Source organism: Puma concolor, chromosome D4 (assembly GCF_028749965.1).
Source record: "Puma concolor isolate L17-30 chromosome D4, mPumCon1.1.hap2, whole genome shotgun sequence".
Lineage (NCBI taxonomy): Eukaryota > Metazoa > Chordata > Mammalia > Carnivora > Felidae > Puma > Puma concolor.
The window spans coordinates 89367194-89384253 of record NC_141679.1 but is presented as its reverse complement, the minus strand read 5'-3'; the positions used below and the strand labels follow the sequence as shown (position 1 = coordinate 89384253).

The window sequence follows — 17060 nt, the reverse complement described above, 5'->3', positions numbered from 1 at the left end:
GGGGTGACACAAGATCACCCTCCCAGGACTAGTGGGCTTCTTGGGTGTGGAAGTCCTGGGCATCCACACACTGGCGTCCTGGCCAAGAGCCAGTATGCATCCCCCGCCCCCCCCCCCCCCCCACTCCCTGGATGTCAGTAACCTGTCAACATACTGCTAATATTTGCATATGCAAATATTTTTATGAATGCAGCACAGGTATCCTGGACTGGCTCTTCGAATGGGCATAAACAGCCCTAGGAGAAAAACTCTTAGCCTCTCTCTTCTCTGGGTGAGCAAGTAAGGCGCGGGGAAGTCGAGGTTTCTCCAAGGTCACACCCAAGCAGACCCTGAGGGGCCTGGGTCTGCCCTTAGTTCCCAAGTTCATGATAATCTTGGAATTTTCGTGTCCCGGGATGGAACATCCATCAGCGCACAAGGTGCCTGAGAAATGTGCCGCCTCCCCCGCCCCCAAGCTCTGACCCCCGGAGCCCTAAGGCCAGCGAAGGCCATGTGCTCAGTCCCCAGGCTGCCCCAGGGCCTGTATCTCAGCCCCAACAGGCTCAGACCTGCAGACAGCTATCTCCTCTCTGGTCCCTGTGGAGGGCGGGTGGCCGCGCAGGCAGGATTGGGGGAGGGACAGCTCAGGCGGTAGGGTTTCTTTGAAACGGAGCCGGGAAGGTGACCCCACCTGGGCAGCTGTGGGGCCAGATGGTGCTCGACCTCCTGCCCTGATAAAGGGCCAGGTCAGCCCCAGGTCTGCAGCTATTGTTGGAGCCCGGGCCTTCGGGGTGCGGGGGTGGGGGGGGCGGCACCTGCTGAGGCTCTCCGTGGGAAAGCGGAGCAGGCCTTCTCCAGGATGGGGTCCGGTGGCTTGCAGGAGTGGGGGAGGGGCCGGGCAGGGAGAGAAGAGACTGGGTCCTCGCTCTCCAGCCACCTGTCACTTGGGTTCACCTCCACGCTGACATGCTGACAAGCAATGCAACTTCTCTGTCCCTCGGTTTCCTCGTTTGTACGGTGAGAGAGTACTAACCATTCTCCGGGGGAGTTGTGTGGTTTCAATGACAGGATGCGGGCCGAACACTAAGCATTTTAAATCCCAGATTTGAACTCGGCCTCCGCCAGCCCTCACTGCATACAGGGAGACAGAAACCCGGAGAGGAAGAGGCTGTCCCAAGCCACAGTCAGATCCTGAAGAGTGCTCCCGACTCTGGCCCAGACCCCCGTGGGAGGGGACGCTGATGCCCCCCCGCGCCCCTTCCCTGCCATGCCCCAGGGGCTTGGCCATCTTTCTAAGTCAGGATGATTAGACCTTTACGCTCTCAGGCTGGAAGACAGAGCCAGAGATAGGGGGCTGAAACCCACGCGGGAAGACCCGGCCTGGGCTTTATCTCGGGACCTCCCCACTTCTACTACGTGGCAGTCTTGCACTCAGATTTCTTTTCCCAGCGGACCCAGACTGGGGAGGGGGGCAGTGAACTTGGTGCGTTGCATGGGCATCTCAGCTCCGGGCTGGGCCAGGCACTGTGCCAATCAGGATAACGGCCCTCTGTACGAGGGGTGCGTTATACCCATTTTTCTGAAGTAACTGAGGCGAGGGGAGAGGAGGTGAGCTTATGTGCCCTAAAGGAGATGGGTCCTGAAGCCGGGATCCTGCCAGGATGACCCTGTGGGCCGGGACCAGGGTCTGCGCCTGGAGGGAGGGGATCTGTACAAGCCCATAGGGAGATTTGGGGATGGGGTGAGGAGACGGAAATGAACAGTGGTCAGTCACCAGGGCATCTAGGAGTGGGGCTGAGGCAGAAGGGCTCCCTCGTGCCTCAGTCTCCCTGGTCTGTGCTCCGGGGAAGCCGAGTGTCACAGCAGAGTGGCTATATGACTGAGCTGTTAGAATTAGGAACCGTGAAGAGTCCTGACCTGGTGCCCTGAGTTTTACAGGAGGGGAAATTGAGGCTTGGGGTAGACAGACTACTCAAGGTCATCAAACCAGCCAGAGGCATGGCCCTGGTCCCTGCCTCTATCCTGGGAAACATGCCAGGCATTTGTAGTTTTCAATACACTTTGCAGTAGCAACCCCCCCCCTCCCCCCCGCCATGCCAGGCCCTGTTCTAGATGCTTTACAAATGTGCATGCATTTAGTCCTATTTATGTATTATCCCCACTCTTCAGATGAGGAGACTGAGGCACGGGGAGGTTCAGTAACTTGCTTAAACCCGGGGCACCTGGGGCACCCGGGTGGCCCAGTCGGTCAAGCCTACGACTTCACTCGGGTCATGATCACTCGGGTCTGTGAGTTCGAGCCCCGCCTCCAGCTCTGTGCTGACAGCTCAGAGCCTGGAGCCTGCTTTGGATTCTGTGTCTCCGTCTCTCTCTGCCCCTCTCCCGCCTCCCCCCCCCCCCCCCCCCCCCGTGCATGCTCCGCCCACCCCACCCTTGATCTCCCTTTCCTAAGGGCCCCAGCCCACTTTCCCTGCCCCCCACACCCCTCCTGCCTCCTGGGATCTACTGGAGCGGCTGAGCACTTGCCCTCCGAAGCTGGCCTGTCCCGGGCTCAAAGCCACCACTCGTCAGCCGTGAAACCGTTCAAGTGTCTTCACCTCTGTGCAGCCAAGATGAGGTGATACCCGTGAGGGCCCAGCTCGGGGCCCCTCGGCGAGAGAGAAGCAGCCCTTCTGTGATGAGAAGGGAGGTGGCTGGCGACTGGTGGCTTGCCCCCGCTCGGCCTCCCCGCAGCAGCCGGGGCCTCGGAGCTAGCAGCCCGCCGCCCAGGCCAGGTGCTCTCCCCCACTGGCCTGCCATGCTTCACGACTCTCCTCCTTTGTAACCAGAAGCCACCTTCCAGCTGAAACCCTGCTGAGCAAGAGAGCCCGCGGGGGACAATGGTATTTGAACACCTGTCTCTACCTGGGAAGGAGGGGGACCCGGCTTCAAAGCTGCCGGATACAACGGGAGGGAGAGATCACCCAGCCAATAACCACCGAGTCCCCTTGAAGCCCCAAGATGAGTTACAGTGGTTAGGAGCTTTCAAAGGAAATAAAAGCTCCGGGTGGAGGAGGAGGGGGTGAGAAGGAGCCACGGAGTCTTATCCCAGGTAGGGATTATTAATGTTCACTCTCCAGGGTCCCCCTGACGTCCAGGACCCCATAGGTGTCAGCGGCAGCCGCTCCCCTGCCACAGCTCAGAGGGGCTGTTTGATGTGATGTGGTTTCTCACGTTAAGGAGCCGGTGAATGTCATAGAGCGGGGTCGGTGAACATCTTCCGGAAAGGGCCCTCGAGACAGTAACTACTCCAGGCTCTGCGGGTCGTGCGGTCTCTCTCACAACTACCGAGCGCTGCCATTGTGTCTCAGAGGCGGCCAGAGACAACATGGGAGCCAGTGAGCACGGCCGTGCCCCCAAAACTATTTATGGGCACTGAAATCCGAATTACCTGTCATTTTCCTGTGACGTGAAAGAGTGTCATTAACTTTCCCCCCAACTATTTAAGAAGTATAAAAAAAAAAAAACTAGGTTCCCCTCAGGGGCTGAACAGGTATGGAAGATGGGCCGGACCTGGGGACCAGTGTTTTACAATGTGGATTCCAACTCTGGGACGACAGATAAGGCACGGAAACCCGAGCCTCAACTGTAAATCGGGGGCCCACCCGTACTGCGTGCTAATGTCATTCCGAGCGTGGGTTAGTGACATCTGGCTCGTGCGATGCCCGGACCTGGGGCCGAGTTCTTGGTCAAGGCAGCCTTTCCCTCGCTTGAGGTGGTTCCAGGTTCTGCCTGGAGACAGCCTGACCTGGGGCCAGACCCAACTAGGCCACCTCCGGTTGTGTCATTTTGTACAAGGTCCTTTTCCTCTGAGCCTCAGTTTCCTCGTCTGTAACAAGAGCTGGCCGGAGCCCTCCTAGGAACGTTGGGAGGGACTCCCTGGGATGGCTGGTGTCCCCACGCAGTGCCTGGCACGCGTGCCGCGTAAAAGTCGGCCACCCCGGGGATGATGTGTGACGCTTCCCTGGCCCCCGCTTCCCAGGACCCCCCTGGTCTTGCAAATCGCAGGTGGCAGAGCGGCTGGACATCCTGGGGGGACTGACACATTCCCCTCAACACCCTGCGAGGAGGGCAGGTTCTGGTGCCCCCGCCCCCCTCGCTCCTTGTCCCCTGCCCTCGCCTGACCCCCTTCAGCCTGCATCCTTCGGGCTCTCGCGAGGATGGCGGCGGGTGGAGCGGGACCGGAGGAGGGTGCTGTTTGCTTAGGGAGGGGAGGGCAGCAGGGTCTACGCACCTGTATATACCAGCTCGGCGAATTTCAGGCCCAGGCCCTGTTTGATTTTGCGCACTTCCCGATCCATGGTGAAGGCCTCGATGTCTAAATGAGCGTGGTAAAGGACCGTCCCTGCTGGGGTCTCGTAGATACCTAGCCATTTTTCCAGGCAGGGGGAAAAGGAGAAAAAAAGAGAGAAACGCATGAAACCCAAACTGTCAGCAAATGACAAAAAAATGGAAAAAAAAAAAATAATGACTCGTCTGACAGGAGACAAGCCGGTCGGACCCATTCACTCCCAGCTTGCCGCAAAACGCTCCTGTCATTATGCTCATGCTGGGGCCACGACAGTCCACTCTGCGGCTTGCGGAGAAAATGTCTGGATCCCCCCTTTGAAGAGGCCCTCAGACGTTGGAAAATGACAGGGTTTCGGAGCTGTTCCCCCCTCCCTCCCAACGCGTGCCCACCGGCCCGCGGCTGAAAACCTATAATTAAACCAACCACAGTGGAGCCCAGGGCCCCAAATATCCCTTCCTCCCTTCCACTGGGGGAGCCAGGGGAGGGGACAGCTGTGCGCACACATGCCACCTTCAGCCAGAGGCTCCCTTAAAAGTCACGTCTCTGCAGAGAAGCCCTCACCTCTGGGGTAGCCGCAGAGGGCTCGGCGGTATCCCGTGCTGGCCCCATGCACAGATGGGGAAACTGAGCCTGGGAGGAGAAAGGATGTGCCCAACGTGGGGCCACGTCCCTGACCAGTGCTGTCGGCTGCCCTGTGGCTCAGCTGGCGGTGGGGGCCCAAACCCAGAAGGTCGTGGGGAGGCTGGTCTTGCTCAGGGCCCCCCCCCCCCCGTCCCTATTACGTCAGGCCCAGCCCCTCCGTTTCCTAAAACAGCCTGCTTGGACCAGACGGTCTCCGAAGTGACACTGAGGCGCCTGGCCCCGAGCTGAGTGCAGTCCCGGGAGGAAGGTGCGATTCACAGATTCCTCCCTAGAGGGGAGGACACCGCGGTGCCCAGAGGCAGGACCGCCCGCGGGCGTGCACGGTCAGACCCCCTCTTGCGGCGAGCAGTACGGCCTCTCGGGTGAAGTTCAGGGCAGCGCCTTGAGCTGGCCAGAGTCTGCTGTCCCGATCGCGGGGCCGTAACCGTCCCCCTTCCGCAGATGCCACTCCAAAAGGCTCCCCTCCTCCCACCGTATAACGTTCCGGTTATGTGTGACGCTTCCCTGGTAATTTTGGTTATCCTGAAAACGTACCGCGGTCTCGCCACTCTGGCTGCTCTAAAAACCAGAAAGAACCTGCACGGCCGTGTTCACCACGCCCAGAACGCGGGAGCAGCGCGAATGCCCACCGACGGCCGGGCGGCTCGACAAAATGTGGCAAACACACTCAACAGAATTATGATCCGGCCTGAAAGAGGGAGGGGGTTCTGACGCGGGATCCGGCGGGGATGCGCCCGGGGAACAGGGCACGAGGAGCGCCAGCCGGTCGCGGGAAGACAGATCCTGCACGGTTCCACTTTACGTGAGGCCCCCCCAGAGCCGTCGAGTTCATAGGCACAGAACGCAGAAGGGAGGGCGCCAGGGGCTGGGAAGGAGGAGGGGCTGGGGGGGGGGGGGGCGCTGGTTTACAGGGTGAGGACGCTCCGGTTCGGGAAGGCGAAAACGAGGCTAGAGGTAGCCGGTGGGCCGGCTGCACAGCAGTGTGAATGTATTTGGACTGGACTGTAGGTTTGAAAATGGTTCAAATACACCTGTTAAGTGTATCGTACCATGGTTTCCAAAAAAAGGTTTCAAAAAGCCTCCCCTGCCCCGAGCCCAAATCAGAAAGGAGGTTGTTTTCAACCCTGGAACCCAAGGGGCCGAGGACACGGCTGAGTGCGCTGTCCCTGGCCAGAAACGCCCTCCTCCGAGAACCTGCCCGCCTTGGATCTTTCCGTCTGGGAGTCGCAGAAATGCCAGGGCGAGGACAGGCCCTTTCGGATCGCCGGTGCCCTGTTGTCCTAACTTTGAGCCGCAAACCTGTTATTCAGATAGGCTTTGGCAGAAGCCCGGCCTTTAGAACACGCGGCCCAGGCCCCGCTGCGGGGAGCGGAGGCCCCTCTGAAAACGATGGGCTCCACCAAGAAGTCCTTTAAATGCCAACCGGGTCCAACACCGCTTTTACAGAGGGGCAGGCTGAAGCCGGGGAGGGAGGGGACCTGCCCAAGGCGAGTGGGACCGGCACTGGACCTCCCTTCTCTGCCCCAGGCTGCTCCTCAGGGCCTCTGGCAAAGCAATCCCGTGCTTACCAGGGCGTGAAAGGGAACAAATCTGAGGAGTGGCTTAGGAGGAAAAGCCTGGGCTCTCACCCTGGCTCCGAGGTGTTCCCCAGTAGAAAAAAAGAGCCTCTCTGGGGTGTGTGTGGGGCGGGTGGTGAGTCTCTTGTCTGCAAACCTCTGATATCCTGGTCTTGGGGGGTGGGCACATCCATGTCAAAGCCCCACCTAGAGGCCAGGTGCTGATATGATCACAGTGTGCCACAAAGGAGCCTGTCCCATTCCACTTGTGTGGCCCTCAGGGCAAGGTCTACTGTCCTGCTCCAACTGTGACCTTTCAGGGGGGCAGGGGAAACGGCCTCCCCAGCAGGAAGACCCCACCATCCCAAGTTCACGCACCGGCCCCAAGCCCTGGAGTCCTGGGGAGTTGTTCAGACCCTCACTCAGCTTTTGGCAAACGCGGTTCAAATGGGCTCGGAGCGGCTCCCAGCCACCAGCCAGAAAGGCAGAAAGGCTGGTGGCGGATGGATGGCTGAGAAAAGCCAAGAGCATGAGAACGGGGAGCCACAGAAAACCTATGAGAGCTTAGCACAGAAGTTGGGGCAGTAAGGCACCACACACGCGTGGCTCCTGGCGGCCCCCGGGGCCACGGAGAAAGACCCGACAGGTTCAGCCGTCTGTTTACAAAGACAGACATGTTGGGAACACTGAGAAATGCCTGCCTCCAGGGGCACCCGTGTGGCTCGGTCGGCTAAGGGTCCCAGCTCTTAATTTCGGCTCAGGTCGTGATCTCATGGTCATGGAATCAAGTCCCATCCCACATCGGGCTCCTCGATGAGCGTGGAGCCTGCTTGGGACTCTCTCTCTGCCCCTCCCCCCTCTCAAAATAAATAAATCAACAACCACAACAACAAAGTCGGCCTCCGGAATGGCAGAGATGAGCACAATATTCAAGTGGCAGGTTTTCAACTACCCTAGAAACTTTAGCATCGGGAACATAGTAATTTTCCAAGAGCCACCTAAAGCAAGATACCGACAGAGGCTTTTACTGGCCTTTCGTCCATCCATCTTAGGCACAAGCTAAGAACTCGGTATTTATTGAATTGCAAACAGGCCTTCTAAGGATTAGTTTTGCCACGCCTTGGAAAAACCCAGATACTTTCTTTTTTTTTTTTTTTTTTTTAATTTTTTTTTTCAACGTTTTTATTTATTTTTGGGACAGAGAGAGACAGAGCATGAACGGGGGAGGGGCAGAGAGAGAGGGAGACACAGAATCGGAAACAGGCTCCAGGCTCCGAGCCACCAGCTCAGAGCCCGACGCGGGGCTCGAACTCCCGGACCGCGAGATCGTGACCTGGCTGAAGTCGGACGCTTAACCGACTGCGCCACCCAGGCGCCCCAAAACCCAGATACTTTCAAAGCCTATCCGTATATTGGCACGGTCAGTCTCCATAGTGCCAGCCGGGGCGGGCCAATAGCTAGAGCCCTGGAGCCCTCTTCTTTCCGGCTCCCGGGGAACCTGACTCCTCCTTGCCTTTCTGTCTGGCTGGGCCAGGCATGGGGCGCAGTCCAAGCCGTATTTGCAAAGGGCTGAGGCTGGGGACCAGAAGTCCCACGGACAGGATATCTTCGCAGAGCTCCCAGCTCAGCTTTGCCGTGTGACCTTGGCCCACGTCAGTTGCCTCTCTGAGCCCCAAGCAAACTGCTCCTCCTTCCAACTGTCACGGGAGGCCTGCCTGGAAGGTGAGTGCCCAGGCACACCCACATCGCAGGTGCGCACCCTGCTGGCTTTGTCTCTAGAACACGGGGGGGCTGACCCCACAGTATCACCTGAACAGCAGTCACGTGCGATGCTAGGAGGACACCTAGACTGTCCAGCCAGGAAGACCTGTGACCTGCCCCAGGGCCACCTGCTGCTGGCCCAGGATAGCTGTTTCCCAGGAAAGGAGCAGAGGACGTGCCCGACGGCTGCGGGAAGCATCCGGGCAAGAAGAAAAGCCATAGCCCCTGACACACAGCAGCACAATTAACATTCCTGCTCCCTTTCTTAGGTGTTAAAGTTAACCGTGACTGATCAAAAAGCCGTTTTCAGGTCGCTGCTGTCGTGTGTGCGTGTGTGCGTGCGCGTGTGTGTGCGTGTATGGTGTGTGATAGAGAGAGAGAGAGAGCGTTTGAAAGATCTCCCCTCTCCTCTCCACAGGGGTAGGGGGTACAGATGATTTCTGTGTATTCCTTCTGGAAAAAAAAAAAATGACTTCAAAAAAAAAAAAAAAAAACAGTGACAGAAACCTGATGCTAAAAGACTATGGATTTGGGGCTTTTGACAGTCGGCATACAAACCACTGCGCAAAAAGAAGGAGGAAATGACAGGTGAGTCGCTGTCGCGGTGGAAGAGACAACAGACATCTTCGCAGTGACATGCACAGCGGCTCCAAGTGTCTATTTTCATCTCCCCGTGTTTACAGGAAAAAGACAGGGGTGTCAACGGCTCTCTGCGGAGCAGCCTCAATCACACCGTAATTACTGCTGGGGCGGGGGGGGGGGGGAGGGGATGGGGAAAAGGGCAGGGATCTAGGGGAGGTTGGCGGGGGTGGGAGCGAGAGTGGACCGAGGAGGAAGTGGCGGGGACCAAAACACTTCTGCTGCTGCTTCTCTGTTCCCGAGGCTGCCAGGTTAACCGGACCCGCACAGCTTGGCAGAACTGAGTGAGATCCACCAGTGAGCTGGGGTCCGGGGCAGTGGGTGGGGATAGGGGTGAGGGCGCCTGGACCAGAGGTGGTCTGCTTTGGGAAAGCAGGATCCAGAGGGAGAGATTTGCAAAGACCCGGGGAAGGGAGGCTGGCTGGAGCCCAAGGGCTCCCCTCTTAGGTACCAGGGCCAAGGATGGAGGCGGTTGCCATGGTAATGGGGAGGCAAATCATGGTGGGTCTCCAGCCGTCCTCTGTGCTCCTGGTGCCCTGCGAACCCCAGCCTGGTGAGCAGTGTGGGCCTCTGAGGGTACAGACATCTTTGTTGCATAACTCTCTCTCTCTCTCTCTCTCTCCTCTCCATCTGGAACATTCCATCTGAGCGGAGCCTCTGGGAGGCCTGGACAGGTGGGCAGGCAGGTGGGTAAGTGGGCGGGCAGCCCTTGGGTTTTCTTAGCCAGAAAGTGGAGGAATCGGGAGGAAGTGAGACAGGAGGGGAGAGTGGGAGAGAGATGGAAAGGGTGGAGGAGACAGGGACAGGGGAGGGAAGAGGAGAAGCAGGCAATGAGGAGGAGAGGGAGGGAGTCCGCAGGGGGAAGAGGCAGCAGCAGGCAGAAGTGAGCCGGGGAGGGACAGGGCTGGGCCGAGGTGGCTGGAGGAGAAGGTGAGCGGAAGGACAGGAGCTGGCGCCTTCCCCGCTCCCCTCCTGCCTGCCCTGCCCCCCTTCTCCTCCCCACTGATTTCATTTACTTCACTTAATTAGCCCCCCTCCAGAGTTAAAAAGATAATGTGATAATGACAACGTGAACAGCCACAATACAGCAAAAGCACTTCCGTCTGCAGCCTCCCCAGTCCCCCGCCCCTCTGACCCCATGACCACCCCAGGCTCAGGGCAGTGGCACTGCCCAGCTCCCTACCCAACTCCCACCCCCCCACCCCCCCAAAAAAAGAAACCAAGCCCTTTAACGAATTTCAATTATGAGCTTTGTAAAATCAATACAAACGACATTTTCCCCCTGTACACGGAGCGACGGACAATAGCGTCTTCCTGTTCTGCCCTCAATATCGTTGACAATTAACAGCTTCTCCCATTACGGTAGACTTAATAAAGACCTTGTCGTGTGGACATCCCCAGCACCCTCATTTACTCCCCCCCCTGCTCGCTCATCCTCCCGACGAATTACTCAGAGTGGAGACGTAAAAACAGAACACCGCCCGAGAAATCGCGAAGCAGCTGTCTTCTCTCACCCCCTCTGATCCAAGTAAGAAAACAGGCAAATTACAACTTCCAAGGGGTAAGACCACCCAGGCCGGCCCCACCTTCGACAGCTGGGGCCACAGAGCGGGAAAGCCACTTGCTAAGGTCACACAGCAAGCTCTTGGGAGCCGAATGTCGACTGTCTGCTCCAAAGGCCCTACAGCTCTCGGGCTCGATTCTGTGCCTTTCGGGACGGCTCCCCACAGGTACACGCAGAGTACCCGGAGAGGCCAAGTCGCTTTCCCAGTGGTGACGGAGCTGAGACAGGGACTCACGTCTTCTAGCGAAGCCCAGCCCTCCAATGTGCCTCCGTCAGGTTCCAGGGGCTCCGCTCCCCCTCAGACCTAACAGGCCACCTGTGACCTTCCAGCATGCCTCTGTGGCTGCTGTCATTTGTGGGGCACCTGATCCCACTATCCAACACGGCCGGAACCTGGGTGTGCCCCACCCCCGAGTTTCAGCTCTTGGCCTCAGCCCCACTCCTCTCTGGGTCTGGGCATCCATCCTGGCCTTGGTTTGCCCTTCTGTCCAATGAAGGTTGCGGATCTGTGGCTCCCCCAGGTCCGCCTAGATCTGCCTCGCACGATTTTACATTGTGCTGTCTCCCAAGGGCAGACAGAGACAAAGGGACATTTAATTAGACGTTAATACAGGTAAGAGACAAAGGTACGTGAAGATAAAAGGTAGCAGCTAATTAGTAACATTGTTCTGACAAGGCCTTCCCTGAGAGTTTCAATTAGGTTGCTTCTGGAAGATAGTAGCTGCGTCCAGGAGGGGAAAAAAAAAAAATCATGGGAAAGACGCTAAGCAGTCACTTTGCCTCCCTCCTCCCCGCACCTTTGGAGACACATCCAAACAGGTCACAGGCAAAAAGATCCGACCTCCACCCCCGTGCCTACCACGTCACACGTGGGCCAACCGGGGCCCCGAGCTGACAAGTCAGAGGTCACCGGGCAAGCCTGGGCGAGCCTGAGTGACAGCTCCCACACCCTGCCTCCCGGCCCAGCACGCTGTTCTGACAGCTGAAATCTGGCCATCAGCTCTCTGCATCTGAGAATCTTAGTAAAAATGTCCTAAAGGACAAAGCGCCGTGACTATCCCTTGGCCTGGCTGCCTTTGGCTTGTGTTATCTTTTTAAATTGGCCCGAAGAAGGGGCGCCTGGGTGACTCAGTCGGTTAAGCATCTGACTCTTGGTTTCTGCTCAGGGCATGCATGATCTCATGGTTTGTGGGTTCGAGCCCCACGTCCCCCACCCCTGCGATAGCAGTGTGGGGCCTGCTTGGGATTTTCTCTCTCTCCCCCTCTGTCTGCCCCTCCCATCTCGCACGCGTGTTCTTGCTCGTGCTCCCTCTCTCAAAATAAGTAAATGAACTTTTAAAAATAACATAAAATACGGGGCGCCTGCGTGGCTCAGTCGGTTGAGCGTCCGACCGGCTCAGGTCATGATCTTACAGTTTGTGAGTTCGAGCCCCGCGTCCAGCTCTGTGCTGACAGCTCGGAGCCTGGAGCCTGCTTCACATTCTGTGTCCCACTCTCTCTCTGCCCCTCCCCTGCTCACACTCTGTCTCTCAAAAATAAAGATTAAAAAAAATTGTTTTTAATAAAAAATAACATAAAATAAATCGAACCTAAGCAAAGCAAGCTGAACATCTGTCAAAACAGGGGACCCCCCCCAAGCTCACCACCAGTATTTAAAAAATCAGGGGCTCGATTTGGGGGCTCTCACTGCTGCAAGATTTCCCTCTCCCTCTTAAAGTTCCCTAAGGAGGCAGCATTGCTTTATATCATATGCTGACAGACCCAGACCTGCGAGGATTTGACATCCCCTTGTATGGGGCAACTGAGTCCCGGAGGGGAGGGTGTGGCCTGGGGACTGATTGGTCTGATGCCCCTGTGAGCGATGGCCGGAAGATCACAGGGCTCTGCTTACTAAAGAGAAGATACAGGCACCTGCTTGGTTGGGACCAACCTCTCTCCACTCCTGGGCCAGCCAAAGGCAGCTACGGCCACCTAGCCGACGAGTCAGCTGCCCCAAACCCAGGCGCAGGCCCCCCTCGCATGACCAGCGCAGCCCATAGCGCCCACCCCTGGCAGGATTCCTGCCCTGCTGGGCTGGCGGCCTCCTCAAAGAAGCCTTAATGACTGTGAAATCGGCCCTGCATGGTCTGCCTCCAGACCTGGCCGACCCACCCAGGGCACAGGAGAGCCTGGCTTCCAGGCCCGTCCCTGGCCTCCCCTCGCCTCTGAGCCCCTCCTGGACCCCCAGCTTCCTCCTCACTCTTGGGACAGTGCCTCTCATGATGCCCTTGGGAGTCAGGGACACACGGCCCGCTATCCCCGCTTCACAGGGGAGAAACGGAGTCTGGCGGGGGGAGGGAACCTGCCCCGACGCCCCGATGGGATGGCGATTTGGGGGGGCTTCTGGAGTCTCTGGGAGCTGAGACGTGCCCCCGAGGGCGGAGAGCAGACTCACCTCGGGACTTCATCCCGATGAAGCGGTTCTCCACGATGTCGATGCGGCCCACGCCGTGCTTGCCCCTGTGGGGAGAGCGGGTTCTTGAAAACCAGATGCCGCCGCGAGGATGCGAGTCGGAGGCCGCCCTCTTGGCTGGGCTCTCAGCTGAGGGGCGCCAGAGCCACAGAGCCACATGGGGGGGGGTGCCCGGCACCATCGCAGGATCCAAGACTCAAAGGACATCTGAGCCAAGTCACCTGCTTCAACCGCCCATTGCACAGGTGGGGAAACTGAGACCCCGAGGGTGGAAAGGATCGCCCGGGTCACGCAGTTGAGTTTGCCACCTGTTACCTCCGTCCTGAGGCCTTGCTTGGCACCAGCCCTACCCCCTGCTCATCTTTCCTTCTGTCCCGGTCTCGGGTCGGACGGAGGGCTCAGAAGCTCAAACCAGGAGACCCCCCTGCCTACGGGCTGTGCCAACGGCCGCCAGCAGGACCCAGGCGCATCCCCCTTGGCCCCGAAGCCCCAGGCCGTGACCATCAGCCACAACGGCCTGTGCCAGGGCTTGCCCGAGATGGTGGTCTCCCAGGAGGCCGGGAAAGGCTGCGGGCACTCACGCGACTTCATTCAGGTACGTGAAGAGCTCCAGGGACGTGCGGTGGGTGGTGCCGTCTTTGACGTTGGTCACCTTCACGGGGACCCCTAGGGCAGGAGGAGAGGGCGGTGGGCCTGCGGGGCCGGAGGGAGCTCGGAGGAGCCAGTGCCTGGCACCCCGCCCTCTCCCTCCACCCGCAACGCCTTAAATGGATGTGACAGATATAGACTCCAAATGACTCCTTGAAAAGCCCTGTGCAGGTTGGGGCCTGCTGGAGGGAGAGAAGGGGCGAGAACGCCCCCCAGAATGAAAGGGAAAATGCAATAAAAACGCGCCCCCCACCCTTGCCATTCTCTCTGTCCCTTTTGCATTTAGGGGCTGTGAAATTGGAACCAGCCCTGAACTAATTGAATTTCACGCTCCACCATTGTCTTACGCCCGGGCACCTTCTGTCCCACCAGCTACCCAGGCCGCCTGGCCGAGATGCGGAGGGGCTCGGGCTCGTGCACGCACATGCGCACGCACGCACACACACACACACACACACACACACACACACACTCACAGCCCCCTGCCACGTCTGTCAGGTGGACCCCCCGGACCCCGCACCCCAGACCTCCACAGCCACAGCCATCCGATCGCCGGGGTAAAGGGGTGCCCGCTCCAGCAGGCGAGGTGTCGGGAGGTGTCCGTGAATTCTGAGAAGTCGGGGCTGGGGTGGCAGGAGGGCAGGAGGGAGGTGGCCGCTGCTCGGGGAGGGGAGGGCAGGGCCGAGTCAAGGGGGGCAGTGGGTGGGTTCAGGGTTGACTTTGAATAGCAAGGGGGCACTTTTCTGGAGCGGTGTGAAATGAGCAATGAATGTATCAGGGGGCTAACAAGAGAGCTGTAACAGTGACAAAGAAAAGCTGTTCAAAGTTGGCGGATAATCCCCCACCCATCTGCCCAGCTCATTACCATGTAGCCAGCGACCGGGGGCCAATCAGCCTCTATAGCGGCTTTCCAGTCTTTATTAGCCGGGCGCCGCTTGGAGGGGCTTCCCTCAAGGCGCTGTCACCTCGCCATTCTTCACCCCCATTTCCAGGGGTTTTATAACTTGGTTGTAAATTGCTATTAAATGTAAGTCTGCCCAATAATGAACCTTAAGCCCCTCTCGCCACTGCCCGCCTCTCCCCTCTCCCTTTCTCTCCCTCCCAGTCCTATTATGGCCTTCGCAGGGGCCTTGGATGGGGGCCTGCCCCAGAGAGGAGCTAACATTGTCGATGCTGCTGCCGGAGAAAGCCTCTTAGCCTTTAAAATAGTTAATAATTAGATTAAAACTTCAAATAAATTAACTAGAGAGTGAATGGGAGTAGTCGGGGACAGCTCCTCCCGTCTGTTTTTTTGTTGTTGTTGTTGTTTTTTTTTTTTCCAGACGGTTCCCCAAATCATTAAAATGGATCACGTTTCTTCTCCAGCTCAGCCCTTGGGGCTGCCCTATTTCTGGAAGAAAGGCTGCCAGAGCCTTGTGTCCGGGACCCCGCTGCCGCCTGCCCGCCCGCCTCCCACCCTCTCCCAGGCTCCTCGGCGGAAACTGCCGGAGGTGTTGCCTGGGTCCCCTCCTGCCACCTTCTTCGAGACGGTGCCTGGAGATGCCCCATGCCTGCGGACCAGACCTGGGTCAGACAGAATGGGCACTTAGGGCTTCAGCTACCTGCGGGGGCGTCAGACCATGGGCCCTTTGGTTCCCAAGTGGCATGAAATTCAAGCGTTTGAATGGATGCGGGGGGGCAATGAAGACGCCCGCTGGCTTGGCCAGGTTCCTGGGAAAGGCCAGGAGAGGCGGATGATCCGCGTACTAACAGCCTCTATTTCCCACTGTCTCGCTCCACACACCATACTCAGCACCTACGAGCATCATTTCATGGCCTGTTTTATAGGAAAGTGAGCCCGAGGCCCAGAGGGGTGAAGTTGGCTGTCAAGGTCACACCAGCATGAGTGAGGCACAGATCTGAACTCCCACCTCCCCTTCCCCATCCTAGGTCTCTGAGGTGCCCTGGGAGGGACCATGTCCCTCTCCCTCCGCTCTGTTCTAGCCCAGGGAGTGGCCTTGTGGATGGACTGCCCAGCCTCCTTGTCCAGACTCAGGATGCCCCCCCCCCCCACCTTGCTGGATCCTCTAGCTCCTGCCTAGCACCACCTCCAGGAAGCCTCCCCGATTTCTACAGCTGCCTGGGCAGGTCCTCTCCTTGGGTGCCCTGAGCCCTCACTCTGAGCCTGGTCCCGCCCTTCTCATTACCAGGCTCACCTTGCCTTCCCGTCTGTCCTCTATGGCAAGAGGTGTGCCTGGTGCCAGGCTCGAGACTGGGCACTCAGGCCGGGCCAGCAAACATGCCTTGTTGCTAGCAGTGAAGCTAGGGAGATCAGGACACCCACCCACGGCCAAAGCGAACAAGAGTGGTGGCAGCTTTGAGTCTGGGCTAGGGGGTGTGGACAGCATCGAGCCTAGGACTAGCTGAGGCTTTAGCTGTGGGGTCGGAGGGGCCCCCCGAGGCTGGCTCTCTAAGACCCACCATTTACTGAGCACCTCCTTGGTGCCGGAACCCTGTAGCAGACACGTCCCTTTCAGACCTCATTCCATGCCATGAAAATGCCAGGCGGCGGATGCTTTTATCACCGGTTTACAGAAGGGGACACTGAGGCCCAGGATAGCTGAATGACTGCCCCAAGTCCCAAAGCAGCTGGCAAATGACTGCCTGGGGACTGGAATGCTGTCACGTCAGAGCTGGTGCCCGTGAGCCCATGTGATGGGCCACTGAAGGTGCTTTTCTCTGAAGCCTGGGGGGCTTCCGTGGCCCATGCCATCTGGGGAAGCGGGGGTTGGGAAACCTGAATTCTGGCTTCCGGGAACACAGGAGGGATGGAGAGGGCTCGTGCCCAGGCCTGGGCACAGGGGAAAGGAGCCAGGACCCCAGGGCCCCAAGAGCCCACCCCCTCGGGTCCCAACAGGCGGGCACCTACCTTTCTTGAACTCGATCTCAAGGATGTCAGGGCTGTTGGGGGCTTTGGCGGGGTCCTGGGTCTTTGTGTAGAGGCCTGGAGGCGCTTGGTTCTGATAAAAGACAGAAACAGGTTGGAGGCCGGGGTGCCCAGAGCCAAGCTGTGCCCTGCCAGTTCCTGCACCCACCTCCCACAGAGATCTGCACCCCTTCTCCGGAACTAGGGGGCTACGGCCCTTGCCACCGCCTGGCACGGACCCATGGTCCTCCCAGCCCCCCAGCCAGGAGCCGGCCTCCCCCCTGCACCCCCCCACTTGCCAGGGGCCTGGGAAACAAAGGGCTCAAGAAATCAGACAATTTTTTCCCCTCAACTTGATCTCATCTTTTTCTTCGACGCCCCCACAGCTGGAGGTAGAATAGAATAGAATAGCAGCAGAGGAACAAGTCAGGCAAGAAAAGTGTGACTTTGGAGGAGCGAGGCGGGCGGGCGGCAGCGGGCTTCCCCGGGAGCGGGCGCTCGCTCTCGCAGGCGCCGGGAATTGGGGTTTATTCTGCACTGACCGCAAAGCTAATGACTACGCGTGACCCCAGCAGGTGCTCCGG

At 58.6% G+C, this 17060-nt stretch overlaps 1 protein-coding gene across 2 annotated transcripts in view; it reads right to left on the bottom strand.

The window, feature by feature from the left end:
* ASS1 (argininosuccinate synthase 1) overlaps window positions 1-17060 on the bottom strand; it is a 51998-nt gene that overhangs the window by 6405 nt on the left and 28533 nt on the right. For both annotated transcript variants that reach the window (XM_086684284.1, XM_086684283.1), the window contains exons 10-13: window positions 16480-16570; window positions 13505-13589; window positions 12906-12970; window positions 4253-4384 (exon numbers count right to left, since the gene is read on the bottom strand). In XM_086684284.1, coding sequence (XP_086540410.1) covers window positions 4253-4384; window positions 12906-12970; window positions 13505-13589; window positions 16480-16570 — 373 coding nt within the window. The remainder of the gene's footprint in view (window positions 1-4252; window positions 4385-12905; window positions 12971-13504; window positions 13590-16479; window positions 16571-17060) is intronic.